This window comes from Gouania willdenowi, chromosome 8 (assembly GCF_900634775.1).
Source record: "Gouania willdenowi chromosome 8, fGouWil2.1, whole genome shotgun sequence".
In the NCBI taxonomy this organism is placed as follows: domain Eukaryota; kingdom Metazoa; phylum Chordata; class Actinopteri; order Blenniiformes; family Gobiesocidae; genus Gouania; species Gouania willdenowi.
The window spans coordinates 6,540,280-6,567,117 of NC_041051.1; the positions used below are offsets into that span (position 1 = coordinate 6,540,280).

The 26,838-nt window shown below is 38.2% G+C and overlaps 1 protein-coding gene across 2 annotated transcripts in view; it reads right to left on the minus strand.

Moving 5' to 3' along the window:
- fam20ca (FAM20C golgi associated secretory pathway kinase a) overlaps window positions 1–21,090 on the minus strand; it is an 81,224-nt gene extending 60,134 nt beyond the window's left edge. Inside the window, exons 1-3 of one of the 2 annotated variants that reach the window (XM_028455610.1) lie at window positions 19,821–21,090; window positions 17,508–17,680; window positions 11,057–11,135 (exon numbers count right to left, since the gene is read on the minus strand). In XM_028455610.1, the coding sequence (XP_028311411.1) occupies window positions 11,057–11,135; window positions 17,508–17,680; window positions 19,821–20,359 (791 nt within the window). In that variant the 5' untranslated portion in view covers window positions 20,360–21,090. The remainder of the gene's footprint in view (window positions 1–11,056; window positions 11,136–17,507; window positions 17,681–19,820) is intronic. The other variant, XM_028455609.1, reaches the window with a different exon arrangement.
- Window positions 21,091–26,838: the final 5,748 nt, after the last annotated feature.

A 26,838-nucleotide genomic window follows, 5' to 3' on the forward strand; every position in this document is an offset into this window, starting at 1 on the left:
ATAGGTGACGGTGTGTGTATTTGTCTGTTAGCTGGATTACATCAAAAGCAATAAACTCATTTGGACACAATTTTAAAAAATCAGAAAATCCCTACCTCTCATCATTGGCAAAATTTTAAAATTTCATATCTCGGTTCATAAATGACCGATCCATGACATTTGACTCAGTTATGTTGGATTCTTTCCTCAATGACTCCGATGTGATTCATGCGGATCGGATCCAGATTGTGCAACGACGGTGCCCATACATTTGGACCTACTATGTTGTTATTAACGGGGATACAAATTTCTGTCAAGCCTATAAAGTGTGAATGATCAATGTACCATGAACAAGGTCACTGGTTCAGAAAAGTGTGAATATCTGGAAAAGAAGGTATTTGGTGCTTGGTGGAGGTTTGCATTCTGTGTGCTCTTGTTTCTTTGTAATTTATCTGTTGTGCCGCAGGAGTTTATTTTAAGCCTAAGTTGTGCTATTGTTCATGAAAGGTTGGAAAACAATGCTCTGCCTGTGTAACATCAGTAGAAACGGAGGAGTTTGTAGAATCTGTACACAGAGCTTAATTTGGGCCAGAGAAGGATCCGGCACCTCCTAGATTTTGACCGGCACTTATTTGATTGGATCCAGCACCTCTTTTAATTATTATTATTTTTTTTTCCAACACCTCATTTGCTTTTAGGTGTTTTGATTAAATTTTGAAGCATTCTTTTTGGACAAATGTGTCTTTTATTGAGTTGAAATCACTGGAAATTCATTGTACAAACAAAATTGAAGATAAAAACTGAGCGCGATTGAGAGAGAACAAAGTCAAGCCGCGCCCACGCTATGTCTAAAATGTGATTTTGCGCAATAATAGTTTCTCTGTCAGCTTGGAAGACAGTAGAAAATGGCAAAAAAGGCAGTTAGATTTAAAGAGCTTTTGTTAAGCCAAAAAGTGAAGCTAAGCCTGAGGATAAAAAATCCAAGGTTGTTGTGGAAATCGTGGAGGAGAGCAGCAGCAGCATAGCAGCAGTTAGCGCAGCGAGTAGCAGCACCTGTAGCGATGATGCTAATGCAGGAGAACCTGACTCCCACAGACAGAACACTGCAGGGGAACTATCCAGGGGACACGAGGAGGACTCAGGGACAGACAGAAGAGAAGGTGACGACAGTGAGAGTCAGGCCTCAGCTGTGAAATATGTAAAAAAGTTGTGAGGATACAAAGTTCTTCATTCTTCTTTTTTTTTTTGGCTGTTTTTTTATTTTCATTTTCTGCTGTGCTACTGATTCATAAGAGGAGTTATGGTGTTTGTAAATATTTTGTATTCGTGGGTTTTTGTGGTCTGAAAGTATAGTGACCTTTGTGATGAGTGGCTACATTAGTGCTGATTTTACACTCTACTCGTTGCTGAAACATGGCAGATGTGACAGCTGTCACTCAGAGAGAGAGACAGATACGCTCCTTAATGGGCGATTGTCCGTGCTTCTTTAACGCTGATTCGGCATTTATTGTTATTATTATTATTATTATTATTATTATTATTATAATAATAATAATAATAATAATAATAATAATAATAATAATAATAATAATAATAATAATAATAATAATAATAATAATAATATTGTGGTAGGGCAGGCTGGGGGAGTGGACAAATGAATGGAAAAAGATGATCTGAGGGAGCGAGATGAAGTGTGGACATGGATGAGATCATTCAGGTAAGGGGGGGCAGTCTGGTGGATGGCCTTAAAAGTTAACAGAAGGCTCTTGAAGTGAATGCAGAATTGAATGGGAAGCCAGTGGAGCTTGTGGAGAACAGAAGTGATGTGGGAGATAGAGGGGGTTTTGGTGATGATGCGGGCAGCTGACTTCTGGACTAACTGGAGTTTATGGAGGGGTTTGCTGGGGAGACCAAAGAGAAGGGAATTGCAGTAATCAAGTCAGGAAGTGGCAAGACTGTGGACAAGGATAGCAGCAGTGTGAGGGGTGAGGGAGGGACGCAGGCGATTGGTGTTACGGAGGTGGAAATATGCAGAACGAGTGATATTATTGATGTGGGATTTGTAGGATAGAGTGTTGTCGAGGTAAACACACAGACTCAACCTGTGGGGAGGGGGAGACGGAGGAGTTGTCGATTTGGATGGAGAACTCCTCCATTGGATTTGCAGAGTGTTGACATTGTACCAATGAGGAGAACCTCTGTTTTGTCACTGTTGAGTTTTAGGAGATTATGTTTTAACCAGGATTCAAGTTATGTGATGCAGTCGGTAAGAGATAGGGGTGGGAGGGTAGAAGATGGTTTACTGGTGAGGTAGAGCTGGGTGTCATCCACGTAACAGTGAAAGTGAATCCCATGTTTACAGAAGATAGTGCCTCGGGGTAGGAAAAAAAAATGATGAAGAGAAGGGGCCCCAGGACAGAGCTCTGGGGCACACCTGTAGTAACGGCGGAGGGGTTTGATTTAAAAGATTTGAGCTGGATGAACCGAATATGGCCTGAGAGGTTGGATTTCAACCAGTTAAGGGGGATATGGGTAATGCCAATGGAAGCTAATCTGTTCAGAAGGGTGGTGTGAGAGATGGGGTAGAATTCCTCACTCAGGTTGAGGAGGATGAGGATGGTGAGGAGTCCAGAACCAGCTGGAGGTTGTTGGTGATTAATGTCAGTGCTGTTTCTGTGCTATGGAGGGGGCGGAATTGGACTGGAACTGTTCATAGAGGTTATTGTGGGATAGGTGAGAGTGAAGTTGGCTGATAATGATGAAGGGGAAATTTGAGATAGGACGGAAGTTATTGAGAAGGATCGGCACAAGGTTTTTTTGAGGAGTGGAGTTATTGCAGCGGTTTTGAAAGATGATGGAACAGTTCCAGTTATGAGCGAGGAGTGGATGATGGTAGATATGGTGGGAATCAGAGAGGGGAGGAAGGCTTTGACCAGGAATGTGGGGAAGGGTCCAACTGACAGGAGGATGGTTTGGATTGACGGATGAGGTCTGAGATTTCAGAGGGAGAGGGGAGCTGCAAGGTGGAATGAGTAAATGGGAAGGATTCTGGTGAGATGGGGAGAGGAGAGTTCTGACTGAGGTGGTGATGAATGTTCTGGATTTTTTGAGGCGAGGAATGACATTAGGATTCACAGGATGTGGTGGAGTAGAATTGGGGTGGCAGTGAGTCAGGGGTGCAGGTGAATTTATTGAGGAGAGAAAACAGAGACTTGGTGTTACCTTTATTTGAAGTGATTAAACCAGAGTAATAATGAGATTTAGTTTGAGTAATGGAGTCTTTGTACTGGAGGATGTGGTTATTGTACATGTATTTGTGAATAGTGAGGCAGGTTTTTTTATAGAGGCGCTCGAGCTGGCGACCTCTGGCTTTCATGAGCCAGAGGTTGTGTGTGAATCAGGGGCAGGAGTGGAGAATGTAACAGACATTGATTTTAACTGAGTCAGGGAGTTGAGAATGGAATGGAGTGTAGTGTTGTAGTGCAAAACCAGCTCATCAGGGGTGGAAAAGGTATTTATGTCCCGGTGGTGGTCAATACTGGAGGTGAGGGTGTTGAGATTGATCATTTTAATGTTACGGAATGATGTGAGATGTGGGAGCTTAGTGGCAGTAATGGTGAGAGCAGCATTGAATGAGAGGAGAAAGTGATCAGTTATGGGGAGTTCATCAGAGTTACGGTCGAGAGGGGTGACACCACAGCAGCAGAATAAATCAAGAATGTGACCTTTTGAGTGGGTGGGAAAGTTAATATGTTGCTGAAGACAAAAACTATCTAAGCAGGATATCAAATCTCTAGTAAAAGGGTGATTATTGTCATCCATGTGAATGTTAAAATCTCCCAGCACTATTATTTTAGAGGAAAAGGAGGATAAATGAGTGAGGAAGGCAGCAAAGTCATTTAAAAAGTCACAGTTGGATTTAGAAAGACGGTAAACAGTTGCAATGATGGTAGGAGTAGGTCTGTAGAGTTCACAAACTGTGGATTCAAGGGAAGTGAAGACCAGGGCAGAAACAGGCGAGACTTTGATATTTTTGTCTCTTTCTTACTGCCAGAACAACAGGCGGCGTTTGTTCCAGGACCTCGTGATTTACAAATTAAGCACTGCCTTGCATGATGCAGCAGCTACAAGTCAGAGGTATGGAAACATTTTGGCTTCACCTCATCAAAAAAACATAAAGGAGAAAAGGTGGACAATATGTAAACACGTGTACCGTGTGTAAAAAAGGATTGTGTAAAACAAACAATACAATCTCGTCAAAAAACTCTAAAGGAAGCATTTATAACCAAATGCCCTCAGAACAGCTCAAGAAATAACAAGAGACGTCGCTTAGTTACGACTGTTTTCTGTTGTTGACAACGAGGGTTTTAAAAGGTTAGTGGAAACTTTAAATGCTCACATTACTCCTAACCTTAAATCAGTGATCACCAACATGGTGCCCGCGGTCCCCAGGTAGCCGCATAGACCACAAGTGGTGCCTTCAGGAGCTCTAGTCACTAATGAGCTTTGTCTAAAATCTGGTTTACTTTCTATGCTTCAAACTCACAAAGATACATACAAATGTATTCAGAGCCTTAGTGGAGGTAAATACTGCAGCACTTTCTCAGTTTTTCTATTAAATTAATCATCTTTAAATGTTTATTTTCACTGAAATATTGAAACAATTTTCAGTTTTGCTGATTGGATTTTATTTAAGAAGCTGCAGATTGTTATAAATGTTTTTTTTAAAGTGTAAAGTGGATTTTTGCAAAATATTACAAAATTGTTAAATTGTACAAATGCTAAATGATCTACAATTAGTTATAAAGTTGTCAGTTAGTCAAAAAGTGTTGCATGTTGAAACCTTTCTTGTTTTTTTAAGTTACTTTTACTTTTCATTATTATTTGACCCTTTAATTAAAGTGAAACCATGAACATTTTGAAGTGTATATCAAACTGGTAGCTCTTAAGATTATTCAGTATGTTTGAAGTAGCTCATAGTTACAGAAAGGTTGGTGATCCCTGCCTCAAATGTTGACATGTTCTTAAGAAAAACCTAAATCAATCTAAACAGAATAAGGCAGTTTGCACTACTTTGATTTCCTTGGCTGTTTTTTTTAATTATTATTATTGTTTCTTAGTGCTGTCAAGAGATTTAAAAAAAATGCTGCGATTAATTAATTAAGCTGTGTAATTAATTCATCCAATTAAATTGCTGAGAAACACCTTCAACCTGAGATATTACATTATTGTGGAATATCAAAAGATTGCTATATAACTTGAACAGATGCAGGCGTAGCCATTTACATTCCTCTGTATTTGAGACTAGTCCCAAGGGCTACCTGTCATATTGATGTGTACTTTAGTCAATTTCCAAATAATAGAAAATACAAATGAAATAAAACATCAGGACTTATTTATTTTGGCTCTGAACCCTGTTATCTTGTTCAGTTTTGGCATGCTTGTAGCATATAGCATAGCTGTCGTGCTCAGAGCATGTAGCATAGCACTGTCCGAGTGTCTGCACTAGCTGTCCGTGCTAGCTGCTACATGTTTAGCAATGAGGTGGTAGCGGAGGCTGCAAAGCTCCGGTGTCCGGCAAACTATTTCTTACTCAATTTGCTCACAACTAGGCTTGTGTTTTCATTCCGGAGCCAAAATTTACGCAAACAAAGTTGAGTAGCTCGGTCGTCTCAAGGTAGTCTCCCATCTTGTATTGTAGTCTGTGCATCAGTATTATGGGTATTTTTAGCACGGTATCATTTTGTTAGTGCGTTATTTTTTCCTGTAATGAATTAATCACAATTAACACATTAGCCCTACTGTTTCTATACCTGTGTTCCTGACTCAATTAGAAATATTGCACTTAAGTCGGCAGTATTGAGTTATATAATTTCATAAATCTAAAAGTACGACAATAAATATGGTCAAAATAGTGAACAGACAATTTCTCAATGGTCAGCATTCTTCTTATTGTTAGCATTGCTGCTAACTGTGTGCCTTCCCACAATATTGCAATATTTATCTTACCGTGAGGTTACTACTGTGAGATTACTACCGTGATTATACCGACATTTAGATATCGTTACATCCCGAGACACTACAAACCACAATCTACCGCTTTGAACAAGAATACCATCCCATCAATCATTCAGTCAATAACCTTTCCATAAATGGATCAATAGGTGAAGCAGGAATATGTTTTCAATGCAAGAAATCAGTCCTAATGGAATACTAAACATTGACAGAAAAGACAGATGAAGATCCATCAATCCTCCCCCAAGTGAAGCAGAACAGTGATGATGATGATGGCCTTTGATGGACCTGTGGTTATGAAACATGATGAATACCAACCAGCCTCTTGGGTGTTGCTGCTGTGATGCCACACATCCAACCATCCTGAAAGTGCAGCACAGAACTCAGGCTGTCAAAACGGATTCAGTTCAGGCAGCTGAGGACGTATCGGCTTTCATTGCATTTCCTTATGGTGCTACAGGAAGAGCATGTGTGTCCCTATACAGTATGTCAGAGCACATGAGCTTAGCATGTTTATTAGCCAAACAGACAGACAAACACTATGTGAATCTTCCGTCCTGATGTATCAACCTTTCTGAAGCCACGAGTCAAAGAGAAGGAATCAGGCTTTTCAAACAAGATGCAACTGAGAAATTCTTTCTTTGCATATCAGGAGCTTACAGCTTTTCCCTCAAACATCCATCTGACAAATCCCATTAACACGACATGACTATTATGGTTCTGTGTGCACACCACAACCAGCATTTTGGCAGGGTTGCTGTTTGAATGGGTAAGAAGGGCATGTTTCAAACAGACGTGGATTTCTGCCACTGAGGATATTCATTTGATTAGTGACACTCAAAGGATAGGTTAGGGGCTTCTTTACACCCTTTAAGTCATTTCATCCAAACCATAACAGAAAAATGTCATGCATCATAAATGTTAAATAATAACTTAAAAATGTGCATTTTGTGGACGAAGGAATAGATTCACTCATTTGCATCCGTCCACTCTTCTTTTTCAAATCTCTTTTTCCTCTTCATTTCTTAGGCAATGGATCCTGAATACATTTATCCTGCACAAATTTCACAAAAAATCCTGTTTTTTTTCTTGGATAAAATACGCTGCTGTGAGCTGAATACCTAATAGCTTATTCCATTTCTATTGTGGACTCAATTTAAATGATCATTCAATGATATTTACTAAAAAATGGGACTGATCAATTTCACAGAGCAACATAGAAAAAGCCTCTCAAGCTTATCAGCTTGTCCAGTATAGATTACCATAATGAAATCATAATTTATATAATTAAAAATAAAATAAATACCTACAGATGCCATAATGCCATGGATTAATAAACAAATGAATAAATCACTCAATACCTAAATATGAAAAAATTCCAAAACATACATGTGATGATATATTTGCATATTGCACTTCCACTTTGTTTTGTTTATAAAAAAAAAATGAAATAAATAAAAAAATAAAGCACGATTATAATAACACTATTGACATTTCCATTTTAGAAAGTTTGCCATTTCGTTTTTTCTGTCTGTTGTCCGTGATCACTGAAAACTGAAGCCCCTGAACTACACTAATAACAACATCAAATAGATGATGCATGTTTTATTTTAAGATAAAGTGCATGTTCTGTTGTTGTCGTCTACAGATTGAAGCTCACAAGAAAGTCAACCAAACAAAAGCTGCTCATAGAGTTGGTCTTCCATGCTTGTCAATGCGCAAACTAAAGTGTGTGGTGTTACCCCAATTTCCACCAGATCCGTATCTGCTGCGGAACCACAATGCAGCTGATAGGTTTCCATTAAAGTCAATGTGCCAATTTCTACCACATGTGTATTCAATCCGTCACAGTTGCATAACTACTTCAGCATGCGTAGTTGCACATCAAGTAGAAATCCGGTGTAAGAGGAAGAAGTTGTGTTTGTGAATGACCATACACTCAGGTTAGTGTTATGAAAGACTATTGTATAATAACACTCCAGACAGATAGAAGTAAAAAAGAAGAAAGCTTGAATAAAATATGACAAGTTGAACAAAGAGCTGTGGGAGTCCGTGGAGAATATTTCAAAACGTCACATTTAATTACTGTCACAATACTTCCTGACAGTAAGTCAGAAGGAGCGAGAAGGTGCCATAGATTTCTGCAGGGAATAAACAGCTGTTTCATTTGCTCACAAATATGACCTGCAATAAAGATTAATTAGGAATAATCGACCAATTTAGATGCAACAGCTGTGATAAATGCAAGTTCATGAAGAAGGCTGAGGTGGTATTCAAAACTATCTCTGCGTTTTACTCCATTTGACAAAACAATCAAACTGCTGCATGCTGTCGTCTGTTTAAAGCCAAATAAAAAGCTATGCCTACACGCATCATCCCATTGGTCACTTTGTCCCCCAGACACAAACCTTGATTCTTCAAACGAAGAAAAACTTATTAACAGAGACGAATAAATCCCTAGGTTGACTCAGATCTTGTTGAGTATGACTATGTTGATGATGCCTGCTAGGGGACGGTTCATGTGGGCTACAATAGATGCTTCACGTGTCATGGGTTGAAGTCTCTTCCCTGAGGGAGATTTGGTAAACACTGCCTCATGTTTCAAAAATGTATCTACTTATTGACCTTGATATGAAAACTCTTCTAAAGACACAGAGAGGAAAAACTGCAGCTTTGAACTTTCACTGCTGCTCATCTCTAGATTTCATTACAGATTTTCACTAAATAAAAGCAATATTTCTAAATGTCGACAAAGTATAGTTGCGCTTTGAACGTGTTTGCATTGAAGGCTGTTTTGGGCAGGAGCCTCGCAACTCCTGTGAAATCTCATCCCGAGAGACTTCGGCACAGGAAGACGGATGCTTTAAACGTCCTTATAACACTCTGTATTCCTTTGTTGTTTCATGTCTAATGTGGCAGTAATCATTTTTAGGCAGTGGCTATCCCTAAAATTGCCATATCAATATAGCGACATTCTATCCATATGCAGCGCCCCTCATTGGCCAGTTTAGGTCACGTGACTAGGACTAAACCTAACCCTGACCCTAAAAATTGTTGCAATATATGGTTCTAACCTAACCCAAACCCTAAACCTAACTTTCACACTAACCCTAAGACGCTGCATACGTGTAATTCGGTAAACGTACCAATCGCACCGAGGGTTGTCCGTACGGCAACCGTACAAATAGACACTTTCTAATTTTTAATTATAATGTTAATAAATGTTCCAGTCTCCTCTTCTGTTTACGCGTACCACGTCATGTTTTCTCAGAGAGAAGTGGTCATGTGACCAGGTACCTCACGTCATGTGATCAGATATTTCACGTTCTGTGACGTGTGTTTGCGGAAAAAAGTGTTTCCATCTGGCTTTTGCGACACATTTCAATATCGATATCCCAATACTGTATATCCCAATGTCTGAAATTCCTCCTCATGAAAGCGCAAAAACTTTTAGCGATATTTGAGTGTTTTTTTCAAATTCAGCTGTTTCCATCACCAGTTTTTATTGCACTATGTAGAGTTTGCGCATTTCCAAGGATAATGGAAACGCAGCTACTGTTGCATTTGAGTCGATAGAATAGAAGCAAATAAAAACTAAGGAAAGTCTCTCATCGTTTTCTTAATCCATCTCCATTGGGGCTGTCATGGGGGAAAAACATTCTGCATTTAATAGCGATCAATTCAGACTTCTGAGCAATTATGCTCAATTGTACACCAGTTGGCCTGGACACTGTTTATTCACGTTGGGTTGGGAATTCATCAGGCAAAAATCAAAACAGCCGAAAAGGGAGAATGATTCTTTTTCAAGTGTGACACGCCTCTGCTAGCATATGTGCATCCCCAAAGAGTTCTTTCTCCACAATGGTCCAATGCTCATTTTAATAAACACATAAGCCAGTTGATGTTAATTAAAAAGCAGATGGATGATTTCTCCATCAGAAAAAAGATCACACAGTGGAAAGAACTGTCTGTAAGTGTGCACCGTGAGACGCAAAGACCCTGCTTGGCTCTTACTAGCAAGAGATTTGGTGTATCCCTCATAAGCTTTAAAGCGGAGTGCGTGAGACTAGACATATCAAAGGGATCTTTGATGTTGATTTGTGATGAAATATTTGATGGAAAATGTCTTTTAATTTAAGGTCATCACAAAAAACAGTAAAGTGTAGGGGTGAACAATACCTTTTAGCAATGATTCGATTCAAATTACATTTCAATTCAAGGACGATATTGGTTAATTTAGAATGAAACAATTCAGTTACTTGAAATTGATTCATTAACTTTTTAACCAAAATAATAATTCAGCTAGTGTGACTGGGAAATGAATCCCTGGATTCTGTACTGTTTCATAGATTCCTGTTATTTCTTGGAAGGGAATCGTCTATGAATTAATTATGGACATAAACAAACAAGTAAACAACATCTAATGGCAAATATATTCACATTTTATTTGAATGAAGTCCAACTAACACTTCACTTTAAAATAATAATCTTAACTTTTCTGCCCTCATTTTCAATACTCAATACATTTTCAATGAAAAATACATGTTAGGTTTACCTGACTCTTCTGCTTTATACATCAAAATATTACATTAATAAAACAAAATGAAGTGCAACCAACATCTGTTCAGATTAAATTAACAGTGGTTAAAGCTGATACTTTTTGTTTTAACATGAAAGCTTTCTGCAGAGCGATATTTATATGTATATATATATATATATATACACACACTATAATATATATACATTCAGACTTTCATATTTATATTTAATTTCCTGAACGGATTGCCATAATATATATATATATATATATATATATATATATATATATATATATATATATATATATATAAATAAACAAATCCATATAAAGTCTGCTGTGCTTAAATCTAATGCGTAATTTACTTATATCAATACAATCAATTGATTACCTTTTAAAATAATTTCAGATTGATTAATGTCATCCAGAAGGCCAACGTAACGAGCACAGATCAAAATAGTTGGATTGTATAAATTGATTCGTCAATCTAATGGATGAATCGTTACACCCTTACATAGCACTTACTTCATAGGCTTGAACAGCGCTTGTCCATTGTTCTGGAAAGTCATGATCAGTTTCAGTTGGGTGCCTCCAGATTTCATGGCTGGTAAAAAAAAAAAAGAAATTTTAGATCACGATTCAAACTGGTTAAATTACAAACACAGATATATGTATGCACACAAGCAAACACATATTCACACACAGGCACAGCTGTCTGGTTATTTGCCAATTTGAAAAGTGCCATTCTGCATGAGTGCGTGATGGAGCTATCACATCTGCTGAACAATTTACCAGGCACTGTACAATCAAAGTGTAATTGTGGCAGACATATCTGGGTGTGACTGAGCATCAGAGCGTGTGACCTAGAGCAAAAATAGTGACACAGAAAGCGTCGACCGACGACTATGACAAGTCAGGGGTTTTATGGAAGGCTGAACACGAAACGGACAATTTGTCTACATGAAAGAGTGAGAGAGAGCTCTTTCTGTATGCATGCAACTTTAAAATGACATATCACTTTCAAAACAAAACAAAACCACAGCGACTCAAATAATATCCCTTCAGTCAATACCAGTCCATCAATAGCAGGTAACTTAACAGCAACATTCCCACCAGAGATGGGCAATTTTCTATCTCAGCAGGGGCCACAAAAATGTTATTGTCTGATTTGAGGGAGAGAATATCACCATGTCAAAAATTAGTGTCATGCTTTAGAATAATGACCAATCTCAGCATTAACCCTGGAAAGAACAATGATGAAAGTGTTTTGTCCTTGTTTTTTGTTGTTTTGTGTGTTATTTTTTTTGTTGTTGTCATTTTTCTATATAAATATATATATTCTATCTCAGTTTGTATTTCTGCGAGTGTTTTTGGTGTATTTTTTGGGGCGACCGTGGCTCAGTGGTAGAGTGGGTCATTCAATAACTGGACAAGGCACTTTACCCACATTGTTTAGTATGAATGTGGTGTGTGAGTGACTGTTGGTAGTGGTGAGCGGGGCAGATGGTGCACTATGGCTTCTGTCAGTCTACCCGGGGGCAGCTGTGGCTACTAGAGGTCGACCGATATATGGACTTTTATCAAGATAGGCCCCAAAAATAAAAAAAATAAGTGAGAAACACTTTATTATAGGGATGATGTAAAAAGAGAGGGCAGTGTTACACCTAAGTGAGGGGGAAGGGAACAGGGAGGAGAGACTCAAGGTAGGAAATGGAAAGGTGGGGAATTATTTTAAAGCAAGAGTGAGATGTGATGTTGTAGTTGTGGATATGGTGTGAAGCTTTAGGTATAATGGTGGTGGCTGTGAACAGAGGGAAGGAGTGAGTGGTTATTCCTAAAACAGGTTATTAGTGCTTTACTGCTACTTACTCTTCCTGTACTTTTTTGTTTTACTTGGTTGTGTACGAGTATATTTAAAGTTCAATAAATGCCAAGAGTTCTATTGGTGTATTTAATTTAATTTCCAATATATACATTTATATCATATGAGTGTTTCAATTGTCTTTCATGATCAATGTGCTTTAAAAAGAAAAGGTGAATATCGGCCTCAAATATCGACTTCCAAAATCGGCTTTAGATATCGGCCATCGGCTGAATTTTTTTTTTTAATCGGCCTTTGAAAATCCCATATCGGTCGACCTCTAGTGGCTACAATAGTAGCTTACAACCACTAAGCGCTTTGAGTGACTAAAACAAGGTGCTATATAAAATCAGGTGTATTATTATTTTTTTTGTTGTTGTAATGAATAATAATAATAATGGCTTGGATTTATATAGCGCTTTCTTCGAGGAGACTCAAAGCGCATTACAGAAACCATTATTCTTTCACACCAGTCACTCACACAGTCATACTGGTGGTGGTAAGCTACAATGTAGCCACAGCTGCCCTGGGGCATACTGACAGAGGCGTGGCTGCCATTCCGCGCCTATGGCCCCTCTGACCACCACCATCTGTCCTTTAGTGTAATTTTCTGTAATTTTGTTTGTAATTTTCAGTGTTTTCGCTCTCGTTTTGGGTTTTTGGAAACACTTTTGTTGTCCTTTTGTGTATTTCTCTGTCACTTCATGCATTTTGAAAGTCATTTTTGCGTTTTCCTTGTCTGATTTACACCATTTCGCTTAATTCTAACCAGAAGTTTCCCTTTCATCCTTCACAAGTTGCACACTTTGTCAGGGACGTCGTCGGCAGTCCAACAAACTAACCCTGGGCACCAGGGGACAGGAGCCCGGACAAACATCTGAGACAATCAGTCATGTTCCCAGTTGTCTCCCAGAGGGTGAGGATGACTCCCAGTGAGTTCCCTGTTTTTTTCAACTCAAACAAAGGGAGCGTCTGGCCTGCCGAAACGCATTGTGTTTCTGTCACAATGGACACGCTTTTCGGGGATTTATCCATTTATTACAACGTATTAACTTCAGCACAATACACAACACAATGCCTCAGCCCAACCTAATATCAACATAAGCCCCCGGTAGTGGACCTTTCTACTCACTGGATTGCCAGACACTCAGCACAAGCATCATCTTTTGTCATCATTGTCTATTTTAGTTGTATATGCCGTCATCATCTCAGTTTATCTCGCTTTTTACGTGCTTGCAATCCACTTTGTTAACTGCATTTAATAGCAATACTTGTACATAAATTACCTTATAAGTAATCCCAACTACAGATGATTGAAGGCCTTTATTAGCTACAATTTATTTCTTATACATAACATATAATTTGTCCTGCACTTGGAGCACCATTGCACAGTCACAACATTGTGACTCAGCAAATCGGTTGTCATAAACCTAATGGCTGTAATGAAAATGCAATATTGGATAAAAGTAATCACAGCTTCTTTACCTATTATTTTGGTTGCCTTTCCAAAGCCATATTCAAGTTTTATTATTGTTAAGTCAATTATTTGAATGATACTTGGTCAAAGTCCAATTACTGTGAAACCGTAAAAACTGTTTAGATATCAACAATAAAGTTGGATTTGTGCATTAAGTGATGACTTCCAACATTAGCTTAAAAGCTAAATCTCTAAATCTAACCTCGCCCAGTTTAGCCTAGACCAGGGGTTCTTAACTGGTCTCACCCTGGGACCCACATATGTCATGGTCATTAAATCGTGACCCACTTTTTTTTCTAGAATTCAACCAACCAAATTTAGTTTTTCAAAAATAGCTGTTGAAAACACACATAAATAGTCTTTTCTAAAACATAAATGTATATATTTTCCTGTGCAATATACATTTCACAGCATGCCAGTCAAAAGGAAAGTTTATTTTAAAATAAAAGGAAAGTTCAACATGAGAGACAGTATTTATTTATTTTTGACCAGTTGTCCGCAACCCACCCAGTATAGGTCCGCAACCCACTTTTGGGTCCCGACCCAGCAGCAAGTAAATGATGCAAAGCCTACTTGGAGTTCAGACAGCCTAAGATATCACAAAAGATCATGAGTAGGTGGAAGATTTTCAACGATTACAATTAGCATGGTGCTAAATGGCCAAAAGGGCAGGGGTGGTGGATAGGGGGTGCAGGGGGGCATGGCCCCCCCCAGTGATAAAACGTTTCCATTACAGATTTCTTAAATTCATTCGAAAAAATAAAATTCTTAGTAAAATTTACATAATATACAAACATTTTAAGTGCCAAAAAACAGTGACTACGAAATAATATACACGGCGATATAATATTCAAAGGTTCATGAAATAAAATCAAGTAAAAAAAATTGACAGGACCACACCAGCCAATGACATTTCACCCTCCTTTGTGTACAACATGGAGGACACCACAGCTGCTCCCCGTAGAATTGCCTATAGAAATGAAACAGTAGTCAATAATAACAGCCACTGAATAAGAAAATACTGACGCCCTGTCCAGGGTGTACCCCCGCCCAGCGCCCTATGAGAGCAGACCCCCGCGACCCTGTTAAACAGGAATAAGCGGGTATGAAAATGGATGGATGGGATGGAATAAGAAAATGCAGAGTAAAGTGTGTGTGATGGAGAGAAAAGTGTGGAGTCCATTGGTGTCGCTCAGGACGCATCACTCCAATGAGCTCCTGTGTCTTTCTCTCCATGTTTTGACTGTAAAAGTCTTTTGTTGCGTTGTTGTCAGGAGCGTCAGGTCAGAATCAGCTGATCAGCTCGTAATGTACGCAGGGATGGCGCAATGTTCACAAATGAGAGTGTGTGTGACAAGCGCTCAGACCTGCTGGATGATGGTGAGTAGATCATCTTCAAATGGTGCTGATTGAGTGATTGACAGACTCTGTTGCTGCAATAACTCAAATCAATGGCATCAACAGATCAATAAGACGGTTTCTGTCCAAATCTGCCTGTTTTTCATTGGACTGATCAGAGCAAAGTCACACGACCTGGCGGAGCACCTACATTAAATTAGGGGGAAAAATTTTAGGTTTTAAAGTTGTTGTTTTTTTTTTTGTTTTTTTAAACAAACATTTTTATTTGTTTATTTTGTTTTCAACATTATTAAATGTTTGTGCAGCAAACAGATAAGTCCACCAACCTCCAATTAAACTTCTTCAAATGTCATTTTGTGCTTCTGTTGATTGAGCAAAATGTTGATTTAAATAGGGCGTTCTCAACCACGTCTATACGTGCACCTTTAAGTGTCGCAATGTTAGTGAATTTCCCACAGCAGGTGAGAAAACAGTGCCACCAAAGGAATTAGGGACGCACCTGGTTTACCCTCCTTTATTTAGAGATATTAGTGAATCCACCTCTGAGAGCATTAGAGCCGCACGTGGGACCGTTTTGCTGAAGTCAGATCAAATGGATTGAGCTGCAAAGTAATCTTTAAACTTTTAAGAGATTGTAATAATGTGACCTTAAACCTCTGAATCACATTCTAACATGACCCCCGTCCACGAGTCAGCGCTGGCCATTATGACATTTGGTTTGGAAAAGCACCAAAGGTAATCCCTCTGGGCAGAGCTTGGCTGATTGTTTCTGTGGATGGTATCAGAGTGGACATGCAACCACACACGACTCCATCACAAACGTCATGCTCGCTCGTCTGTCTCAGTGACTGTCGCTCTGTGTTTGTGTTGATCCGACCATCCATCTCATAGTTTCTCCAGAACACTGCAGAAGAATCGATGAGCTTCCCTACCCCCCCACCCCCCGACCCGCCCCCCACACCCCCATTCTTTCCTGTTCACTGGTCTTTTCAGAAGGCCCTAGGCTTCACACCCCCCACCAGCAGATCCCCTCTTGTGCCGTAATGATAAATCCATTCTGCTCTCACCTGTGACATCTAGTGGTGCTCCACGTATGATTTACGAGTTTGGATAATTATTGAACAAAAAGGCGCAGCGTGAACCAGATGAATGACAGAAACAAAAGGGCTGAAGAGAAGAGGGAGGGGGGTCACTATTTAGAAGGAAAGGATGTTCTATAACTCCCTTAGACCATGACACTCTTTTGTGTAAAGACATGTATTAACAGTTAGAGTTTTTATTGCTTGAACTATGAAGGGGAAAACAACAGTTAAAAAAAAAAAAAAACTCCTGCGAATCAAAACTTATTCATATCTGCAGAAAATACAGATAACACTCTAAAGGACATCGTTATAGCAACTTAAGTCACTGGCTAGCTGAAAGCTCCAATCATCTGAGACCTTGTTCGAGTGTGATTTGTGACAACGACCCAGAATGTAACAAAACCCAAATTGTTATAGAAAAAAAAAACGAGTAACACTTTAGTTTAGGGAACACATATTAACCATTAATTAGTTGATTATTAGCATTAGTAACACATTGGCTCTTAATTAGTCATCTTGCCCAAGTACTTATTCTTATTAATGCCTTATTATACACTTAATGGCAGTCTCGCAGTCCAAACAGGGTTATGGTTCAGATTAGGGTTAACGTTAACCCTAATCCGAACCATAGCATATTGAGATTCTAATTCATATACAACAACGTCCTTACTTACTACTAATAAGTAATAACTCTGAGGTTATTGAGGGAAAACTCTTAGTTAATAGTTTACTGGTTGTATAATAAGGCCATGTAGAATAAAGCATTCATAAGTACTTAATAATGACTAACTAAGTTGTTCTAATATGTTACTAATTTGAATGCTAATAAGCAACTAATTAATGGCCAAAACATCATATATATATACATATATATATACATATATACATATATATATATATATATATATATATATATATATATACATATATATAGCACCTTTGTTTCAATATTGACGAGTTATTACATTTCTGGTTTTATTACATTTATTTTTTTAACAATTTGGGTCATTATTATACATATCGGGCTCTAATAGACCTGTGCACATACTACACATTATGATGAGGAGCTGCAACTCTACTTTGAGCACCTCCTGAATGACTAAACCACCCATTATATGAGGATAAGCCTTCAGTTTGTAAAGGAAGCTAATTATTATTATTATACACACACACGCACGCACACACTGAGTGACTCACCCACACTGGTGATCCTCTGGTTGACCAGGTCCTTCAGCAGGGCGTCCAGCACAGGACTGTGTCTAGAGTACAGCTCATAGCGGTTGATCCCAATGTGAAACCTTAACCAGTGAGGGTAAGACTCTGCTGGTATGTCAGCGGTGGGAGAGAACTCCTCCTCATCTTCATTGTGCCTGTTATACAAGGAAAGAAAGAGCCCATGTCACTAAAAACAGCTGACTAAGTGTGTAAGGCTAACATGAATGATTAAGAGAAAACACTGGAATAGATAGATAGATGGTGGGTGGTGACCCAAAAGACGGTCCCGGACTCGTTTCAAGTTCTATTACGCCAGAGTTTGAGACTCATATCCGGAGCAAAAAACTTGCCCAGTTCTCCCATTAATTCGTCCAAACACTTGGGGTTCAAATATTTTTCTGTATTTACTTACTGATAAGGATATAATGCAGATTGCACCTCGATTCATATATTTTAAGTTTGTGAGTAAAAATGGTCACAGCTGACGCGCTGACTTAAAAATGTTACTGAAATTACTTTAGGTTAAAGTTCAGTATTGTGTGTTGTTTCCCCAAAATACACTTTTTGGTTTTCGATTAAAATAGTTGAGTATTTTCCGCACTAGCATCACCACCTTTTGTTCATCATTAAACTTGATAGGTGTGTATTGGTACACTGTAATATCTTGCACTTTATGTTTGGTTCAAACTACAACATGTTTTCTTTAAATACATTTAATTGTTGAAAATTTTACTTGATTTGATTGCCGGCTTCCCTGTATGTACGGAACGTGGGTCCCGAAGTCAGAGCAGTTGAGAACCACTGGCCTAGGCTATGAATAGTATTGCATTTGATAAATAAAATCACACAATCTATTGCACACCTAATTGTTCTGTTTAAAAAAAGTTCTTTTTCCAATCGTTATTGCGAGCACATTATTTTCTATCATATCTTATTGTGAACTCAACGTATCGTACAGCCCTAATAGATAAATAAATAAGATAGATCAGTGATTCTCAAACTTTTTTGGCCGAAGTACCCCTTTTATTTTATTTCTGAATCCAAGTACCCCCTTATGTAATGAGCGACTAACACACATTTTAAAAATTTTTATTTTGTAAGTAAGTGGAATAAAACAGTATTTAGTGTCTCATGATTAGAATTATTTCTATAGTTTTTTTAACACTTTGGTCATCTCCCACTTCGTGTGAAACCAAAACTGACGCTCATATTTTTATTCCATGTTATAATTAAGATAATTTCCAACATCATTATTATGATTATCATTTTAACTAAAAATAAACATTATAAAACCCCATATTTTGAATGCTTTCTTTGTTAATTTTCCACTTTCTCTGTCAAGTACCCCCTGTATTGTCATCGCATACATAGGGTTACACGTACCCCCATTTGAGAAACACTGCACTAGACCACCACATCCTTACATGGATGTCCAGAGTTAACGCCAAATAAAAGCGTGGTTATCTTGCCAACTATATTTTGTTGTTGTTTTTCCTTCCCAAAAATATTATATTGTTATCACAAGCACATTATTGTCTATGGCAGACATAGGCAACTTGCAGCCCGGGGGCCACATGCGGCCCTCAGTCTAATTTTGAGCGGCCCCCAAAACAAAATTGTAACTCATGAAGTTATATAATACATAACATGACAGCAAAAGGCATGACAATGTCAACAAAAGTACACAAAATAACAAAAACCCCAAAAGACAAAAAGAAAAAGATTCATAAAACACACAATAACTCTAAACACCTGCACAAAATGACTACAAAAACAACATCATGTACAAAAGGAACTCCATGACACACAACATGCCAATGAAATTACACAAAATGATAGAAAAAATACGAAACACACACAAAAAAGCCACAAAAATGTGCTATATTGATAAGAAAATAGACAAAATGAATTTAAAAACACACAAAATGTCTAATAATAATAATAATAATAATAAAAAAAAAAATAATAATGATAATAAAATAAATAAACACCAAGGAAACCACACAAAAGGACTTCAAAGATGAAAACCCTTTGTTATTTCCTATATTAATGCTCTGACATTGAAGTTGATAATGTGGCCCTCGTATCAGAGAATCACATTTTTGTGGCCCCCGCTGTGAGTTGCCCATCTCTGGTCTATGTATCGTATAGTGAACTCATCGTATTGTCCAACCTCTAATAAATAAATAAATAAATAAATAAATAAATAAGAACGATTACTGAGATGAGATGATGATGATGATATGACATAACTTGTGATAAAGTTTATGTTTTAGTTATTTGTTCTCATCTTACCAGTCTTGGTTTCCTGTTGCTTTTGTGTAAAAACTGATGTCGGTGTTGACGTTGAATAACGTGTCATCGTCCGTTAGCACAGGCAGGTCAACCTTGTATAAAGGATGCTCATATAGAGCTGATAACCGGGAGCCTCCGCGGGTGGAGATGATCCGAGCCCGGCTCTGGTGTCCAATGAGCGGCTTATGGTCCTCTGACGGTCCGCTCCTCCTCAGCTGCTCCACTCTGTCCCCGGCTCCAGTCATCTTCTCCAGGGAGTGTGAGCTGAGGTTGGAGCTGGGCTCGTTGCTGAAATCCTGGAGGATTCTCAGCGTGTGTTTGTTAGGCCATCCAGCCTCAGCCTCAGCCCCGGACCTGGTGCGCTGCTTCCCCCAGCCCTGCGCGTCAGAGCCCGGGTGCTGCGCGCACTGACACCCGCCGTCCGCACTCTCTGCTCCACGCTTCTCTAGCTTGGGTAACAAGTCTATCATGATGTGCATGGTGCAGGCCACCAGGAACACCATGAGGATCAGCAGTCGGAATTTACGGAACAGTATCATCTTGGTGGCTGTGTTTCTACGCTCTGGAGAATCTGTGTGCGCCGCGCACCTTAGATTGAGGTCCAGCACTGAGATTTGGTCTGATCGCTGCACACATGGTGAACATCAGCCTTTAAAAAAACTTCTTTATATGAGCATCATCAGGTCCAGAAGATGAATAAATAAATAAATGAATGTGCAGCGCGTAATTAATAATAGAGTCAGATTTCTAGTCCAAAACAGACTGGACAGAACTGCACATCTTCCCTAAAAGTGCCATGGCATGCAATCCTTCTTTCATTCATTCATTCATTCATCAACTGCGACGTTAACCCGGATACAGAGTGATGAAAGTGAATGAACGGATGTTCCAGTGAAACTATAGCGTCCTCCTTTCCTTCCTTTGGTTCCTCTTTGCGCTGCCAGCACGGATTGACATGTCAAACGTGTCATAATAACTGTCTTTAGATAAAGAAGTAACACCAGAGGATGTTAGTAGCCAACGCACACAACAGCTCTGCATAGATTCCTGGATGTAATCTTAGAAAATCTCCACGTGAAGAAGAAGAGGATCTGGATGAGGATGGTGAAACGGACAGGTGCCTGGATCCTCCTCCCTGTCCTCCTCCTTCCAACTGATCATCCGCTGTGGGTGGGTTAAATATTATGATGGAGCCTCGGTGGCGTCACCAGAAAGAGGTTTGGCTGCCTCTGCTCGTATAAGTAGCATAAAGTCACACGAAAGGCGAGCATCAGTGATGGAGAGCGCAGTGGAAGCATCACAGGCTGAAACTCTCCTCTACACCACCAGAGGGCAGCAGGAATGATCTGATAGTCTTTTTTAGTTTTAGTTTGGTTTTAATTGTTGTGCATGGCTTAATAATAATAATTCATTGTTCACCAGTGTTGGGAACGTTTCTTTAAAAAAAGCAATTAGTTATAGTTACTCACTACTTGTTCCAAAAAGTAACTGAGTTAGTAACTGAATTACTCAATAATAAAATTAACTCATTACCAAGGAAAATAACTATTTGCGTTACTGTTAAAAAAAAAAAAAAAAAAGTTGCTATATGTCAAAGAATTCAGATTTTTTACATGCGTGTGTCGTGAGGTGCTTCATTAAATTTGAGTTGCTTACAACGGATGTGGACAAAGTCTTCTCTCCTGGATATAATGAACACTTCACATGCACGTTCTTGCCTTTGACCACAATTAATTTAAAGTAGTGTTTGTATCGTCACCTTAAAAATGACGACTTTTCATCGGACTGCTCCACGCTCGCCATCTCTGCTGCTTCATCCAATCTGTAGACGTTGTGTGTGTGGCGCGTGTGCTGTGTAAAAACACTGGCTCTGATTGGCTACCATGAAACATGACTCCGCCTTAACCAATCATAATCGCTCACCTTGTTTTTAACCCACCTCCTCACTACAGCTGATAACAGTTTATTCAATCAATGCATGTAAAGCACCGCATTTAAGGTTCAGTAACGTTAACGGCGTTGTAACGGCATAAAAAATAATTAGTTAGATTACCCCGTTAGTGAAAAAAAAAAAACGCCGTTACATAACGCCGTTATTTTAAACGCCGGTATTCCAAACACTGCTGTTCAGCAATAGATAACAAATCTCCTTAATTTTCAGGTCGTATATTAATAAAACACAAACAATATATACAGTATGTTGAATATATCCAGAGGTGTAAAGAGTACTGTTATATTCAATACAGGGTTTTCACCGACATGACGTTCTGGGCAGTAACCTGGATGCGGGGCCATGTTGGAGGCACTCTGAGGTAAACACTGCGATTAATAAACCACAGAAAAGCTCCTCAAAATGTGTTGTAGATGCAAAGGCATACAGGGAAGCACTTGGTCTGCAGGAAAGCACACAATATTTGGAAAAGTTATGTTATACAGGTGGTACAGATCCATACGAGTTGGCTCCATCGTCTTGGAGTCTTCCGTCTATTATGTATCCTGATATTGTCAACTACCTGGTTTTCGCCAAGCCCATACACAGCCAAATACCTTAAATCTTATAAAAGTTTGGAGGCCTATAAACAGATGGTGTGTGGATGGGTGTGGGAGATACAGTATCAAGTCATCAACGACAGATGTGTAACTTTTTTGTTAATGTTGGTTTTGCTCTGGCATCGAGTATTTTGGAAGCAGATGGAAACCCCTGTAGCTTCATTAAGGAAGAATATCCTTCTTTCAACGTCTTTGATCCTCCAACTACACAGGAAGTCCTTAAAATCATCACAGAACAAAAGAATTCAGCCCCAGGTCATGATGGCATTAAGAGCATTTTGATTAAAAAAACTATTGATTATTCAATCCAACCATTAACCCATGTTCTTTCCTTATCACTCCAATAGGGCATTATTCCACTTGACCTCAAAATCGCTAAAGTGATCCCAATATTCAAAGCTGGTGATACAGATGATTACAGTAATTATCATTCCATATCTATTCTACCCTGCATCTCTAAGATATTAGATGACTTAGTTTATGTTAGATTATCCAGGCACTTAACTGAATGTGCTTTACTCCAGCGAAAGAAGGTAATCTCCACAGCCATGGACCAAAAACAGTTTGCTCTTGGGGTCTTTTTAGACCTCAGTAAAGCATGTGATACAGTTAATCACAGTATCCTGATCTCAAAATTAAATAGATATGGAGTTGAAAAAAACTACCCTGAACTGGTTCAAAAATTACTTAATTAATAGAGAACAATATGTGTCACTGAATGGTTATTCCTCCACAAGATCCAAAATTTTGCATGGGGTGCCTCAGGGATCAATCTTGGCCCCTTTATTATTTCTAATATATATATATTATATATATATATATATATATATATATATATATATATAAATGATCTACCCATATCTTGCAAACATTTTCTTCGTATATTATTTTCCGATGACACTACTCTTATAATAACTCACAAAAACTTTAATCACTTGATTGAAAATGCAAATGACAAACTATAGCCAATCTATAATAATAAATTAACACTTAACATAAAGAAATGCAACTTCATGATCTTTTGCAATATAAAGAAATGTTATCCTAAACAACAAGCAAAATTATACATTATTGGGTTTGAAATTTTACATGTCAATACCACTAAATTTGTGGGAATATTAGTTGAAAAACTGAATTGGTCTAATCACATAGATCTTGTTTGCAATAGAACCGCAAAGATGACTGGAATATTACGAAAAGTTTGCCCTCCTCTGCTCATTTAACTTTATATTACAGCTTTTTATTTCCTTATCTAAATTATTGCAATATGGTTTGGGCAGCCTCATAACCCACCCATCTCAAGAAATTATGTATTATTCAGCAAATATTTTTAAGATTAATTTCACATTCAAACAAATTTGCTCCGTCAGCTTCACTTTTCACCAGTTATGCGATTTTACTAATTCACAAGTTAAACATCTATCAGACATGTTTATTCATACACAAGTTTATTTATAGTAAGCACGATGTTTCTGCCACTTTTCAAAGTTTATTTTTGCCTTTACTTCAAATATACAATCACCATACAAGAAACTGTGATGACAATAACTATTCTTTATATCTACCCTTTGCACGTACAACACATCATCATTTTAACATTTCCTATAGAGGCCCTCTGCTCTGGAATAGCTTACCTCCCCAAATAAGATCCATATCCTCCTACGCACTCTTTAATAGGCAGTTAAAAAAACATCTTATCCATTCATGAATCCATCTACATTACACCAATTTACTTCTTGTGTTCCCCTTTTCTCTTTTTGATCTTCAATTAATAATTTGTTCAGTAATTTCATTTGTCTTTTGATATTCATATTTGTGAAGTCTGTTTATATATTAGTTTCCACTTATATCAAAGATGTATTGTGCTTTTTTTCCCTTAATGATCTTCTAAGTGTCTACTTGCCTTCATTGTTTAAGTTTATTGAAAGGGGAGGAGCTCTTGTACAAGCCCATTGGGCTTTGCTCCCTCCTTGCACCTTAAATGTTTTTTTTTTTACGTGTGCTAAATAAATAAATGAAAATGAAAGGCCAAAGTTAGTAATGCAATAACGTCTTTAATCATCCTAACTTTAAAGCTGATATCCGGAGTAAACGTACCAATAGCATCGGGGGTTGTCCGAACATCAACCGTACAAATAGACACTTTCTTTATTTTATTTCATTGTTCGACATTTCATGTGACCCCATATTATTTCACAACCCAAGGATTGAAAACCCCTGCTCTAATAGCTACATCTCAACCATGCTAAGAATTGTTTTCAGCTGGAGAATGAAACATCTAAAATATATTTACTGTAATTATGCACTGTATGTGTACATCTAATTTAGTGGTCCTGATTGAAAGAACATCACTTGGATACAGCGTTTCCTCCCAGAGCACTGAGTTATAGTTCATGCCAATGCAAGATTTGTGTCTCTAAATAAAACACGATGTGAAAGCTGGAAAGCAAAGAAATTGTTCTCCCAAAGGCAGACCTGCCGTCCTCATTCATCTCTGACGACAAAAAAAAAAAAAAAAAAAACACCACCAAACTGGCACACGCAACATGCACTGACTCTTAAAAAACATTTCATCAAACGCTTTTCTGCTTTGCTTCTGATCACAGAGATAAGGAATCAGTTGGAGAGTGTGTGAGTGTGATGTGGTAGACTAGCTTTCAGCATATAAAATCAATGTGTCAGGCGAGTGAGCGCCACTTGAATCTATTTCAGCTGATCAAGCAAGTTCTTAATTGTTGTAGATCCAAAGTTGTCATTTAATCACCTCTGCCCCACATGCAATAACAATCAATCCTTCACGTAAAAAAAGTCAGTCTTTGAGCGACAGGAAGAAGAAGAAAATGTGAACAGATAGAGGGAGGCTTCAGCTAGTGACAAAGGCAGTTGGATCATTCCAACAAATTTTCAGGATATCTCATGCACTTTGGCCTCGAAAAATTCTGAAAGTTTTACCAATTGTTCCATGATTATTCAGTAATGTACATTTTTAGTTTGATCGGATGAAAACTTTTTGAGAGATGAACAATTTAGTGACGTGGCATGTGTCAATTTTTGTGTCCTTGTTTTTCTTTCATTTTTTTTACTGCAAGTGGGAATATATGAAAAAAATCTGATCTCTATTTTTATTTATAGTATAAAACAGTGGTTCCCACTTTAAAAATAATTGTTCCTGTTTAGGCTATTTTTTAGGCCAGGCTACCGGACTCAAAACACCACTCACTTTGTCGTTGTTCTTGTTCTTGTTGTGTACACTAGGTAGAATCGCTACTCCTCCCTTTTACGTGAAGGAATCGGCTGAAATTTGGTAGCTATAATCTATGGATGTGTACGCATCGACCCTCAGAGCCCGATTTTTTAATTTGGGGCCCCAAAATAAAAAAGAAAAAGAAAGTTGTTTTCTCTTTTGTTTGTGAGTCAAATATTGTGACAGTTGGTGGTACCAAATCATTGACACATACCAATATGTGAATGGGGCCCATTACTCCGTATGTGCCACGGGGCACCAGGGGAACGCCATTTTTCAAATGACTACTACTCCTCTTTTAATGCTCGGGCTGTAATTTGACATTGATCTTCTATGAGCGGACGTCGAGCCTAAATTTAATTGGAACGTAGTTGTGTAATATATTGTTTCAAAGGCAATTCAACGTAGATTACGATTTTACTTCGCACAGTTTCATTTGTTTTACTTGGTGGAACCGAGTGATTTCACTGAATTCTCGGGAACATGGTACGTTCACGGGCCCAGCCGAAGTTCATCAGAACTTGTTTGTACAAATTCACCACAAACTTACAATACTATTGCTCAATAAAATACTATATTTTATTGTAATTTAGTGTAACAGTATTCTTTTATGCTGTAGAGGCTATTTTATCACACTTCTGACAATATAAGAGAATAATTAGCTACATTTTACAAACTATTTACGTACTATTGAAGTAGTAATAAATAAATACATTAATAGGGAACCAATGTTGGAGACACATTTAGAGGTTTAGGAGAGACCACTGTTCCACAAAGGGGGTACGCAGGACAACAAAGATTGGGAACTACTGTTATAAAGATGACTCTTTCTTAAAATATACAACGCATCCACCTTTTTAATATTAATTTTGGACCCAAATTTTTGGGCTATATTACTACCCGCGAATATTGAAAATCCTTTACATGAGGCCATTGTAGCTTGCCTCGGTGTCTTATAATATTTTTATTATTTTTTTTGAGAGAGAGTATGTGGAGCTGTATTACTATACCAATTTTCAGTTTCCTATGTGGTGTAGTTCCTGAGATATCGGAAGCTGAAAATGGTAGAAAAATAAGGATGAGTGAAAATTGACACATACCCCCCTCACTAAATTCACCATTCATCCGATCAAAACTAAAAATGTACAGGGTTTCCTAATGAATATTCATTGAAGATTTGGTAAAAAAAATCAGAATTTTTTTAGACTAAAGTACGTGGGACAC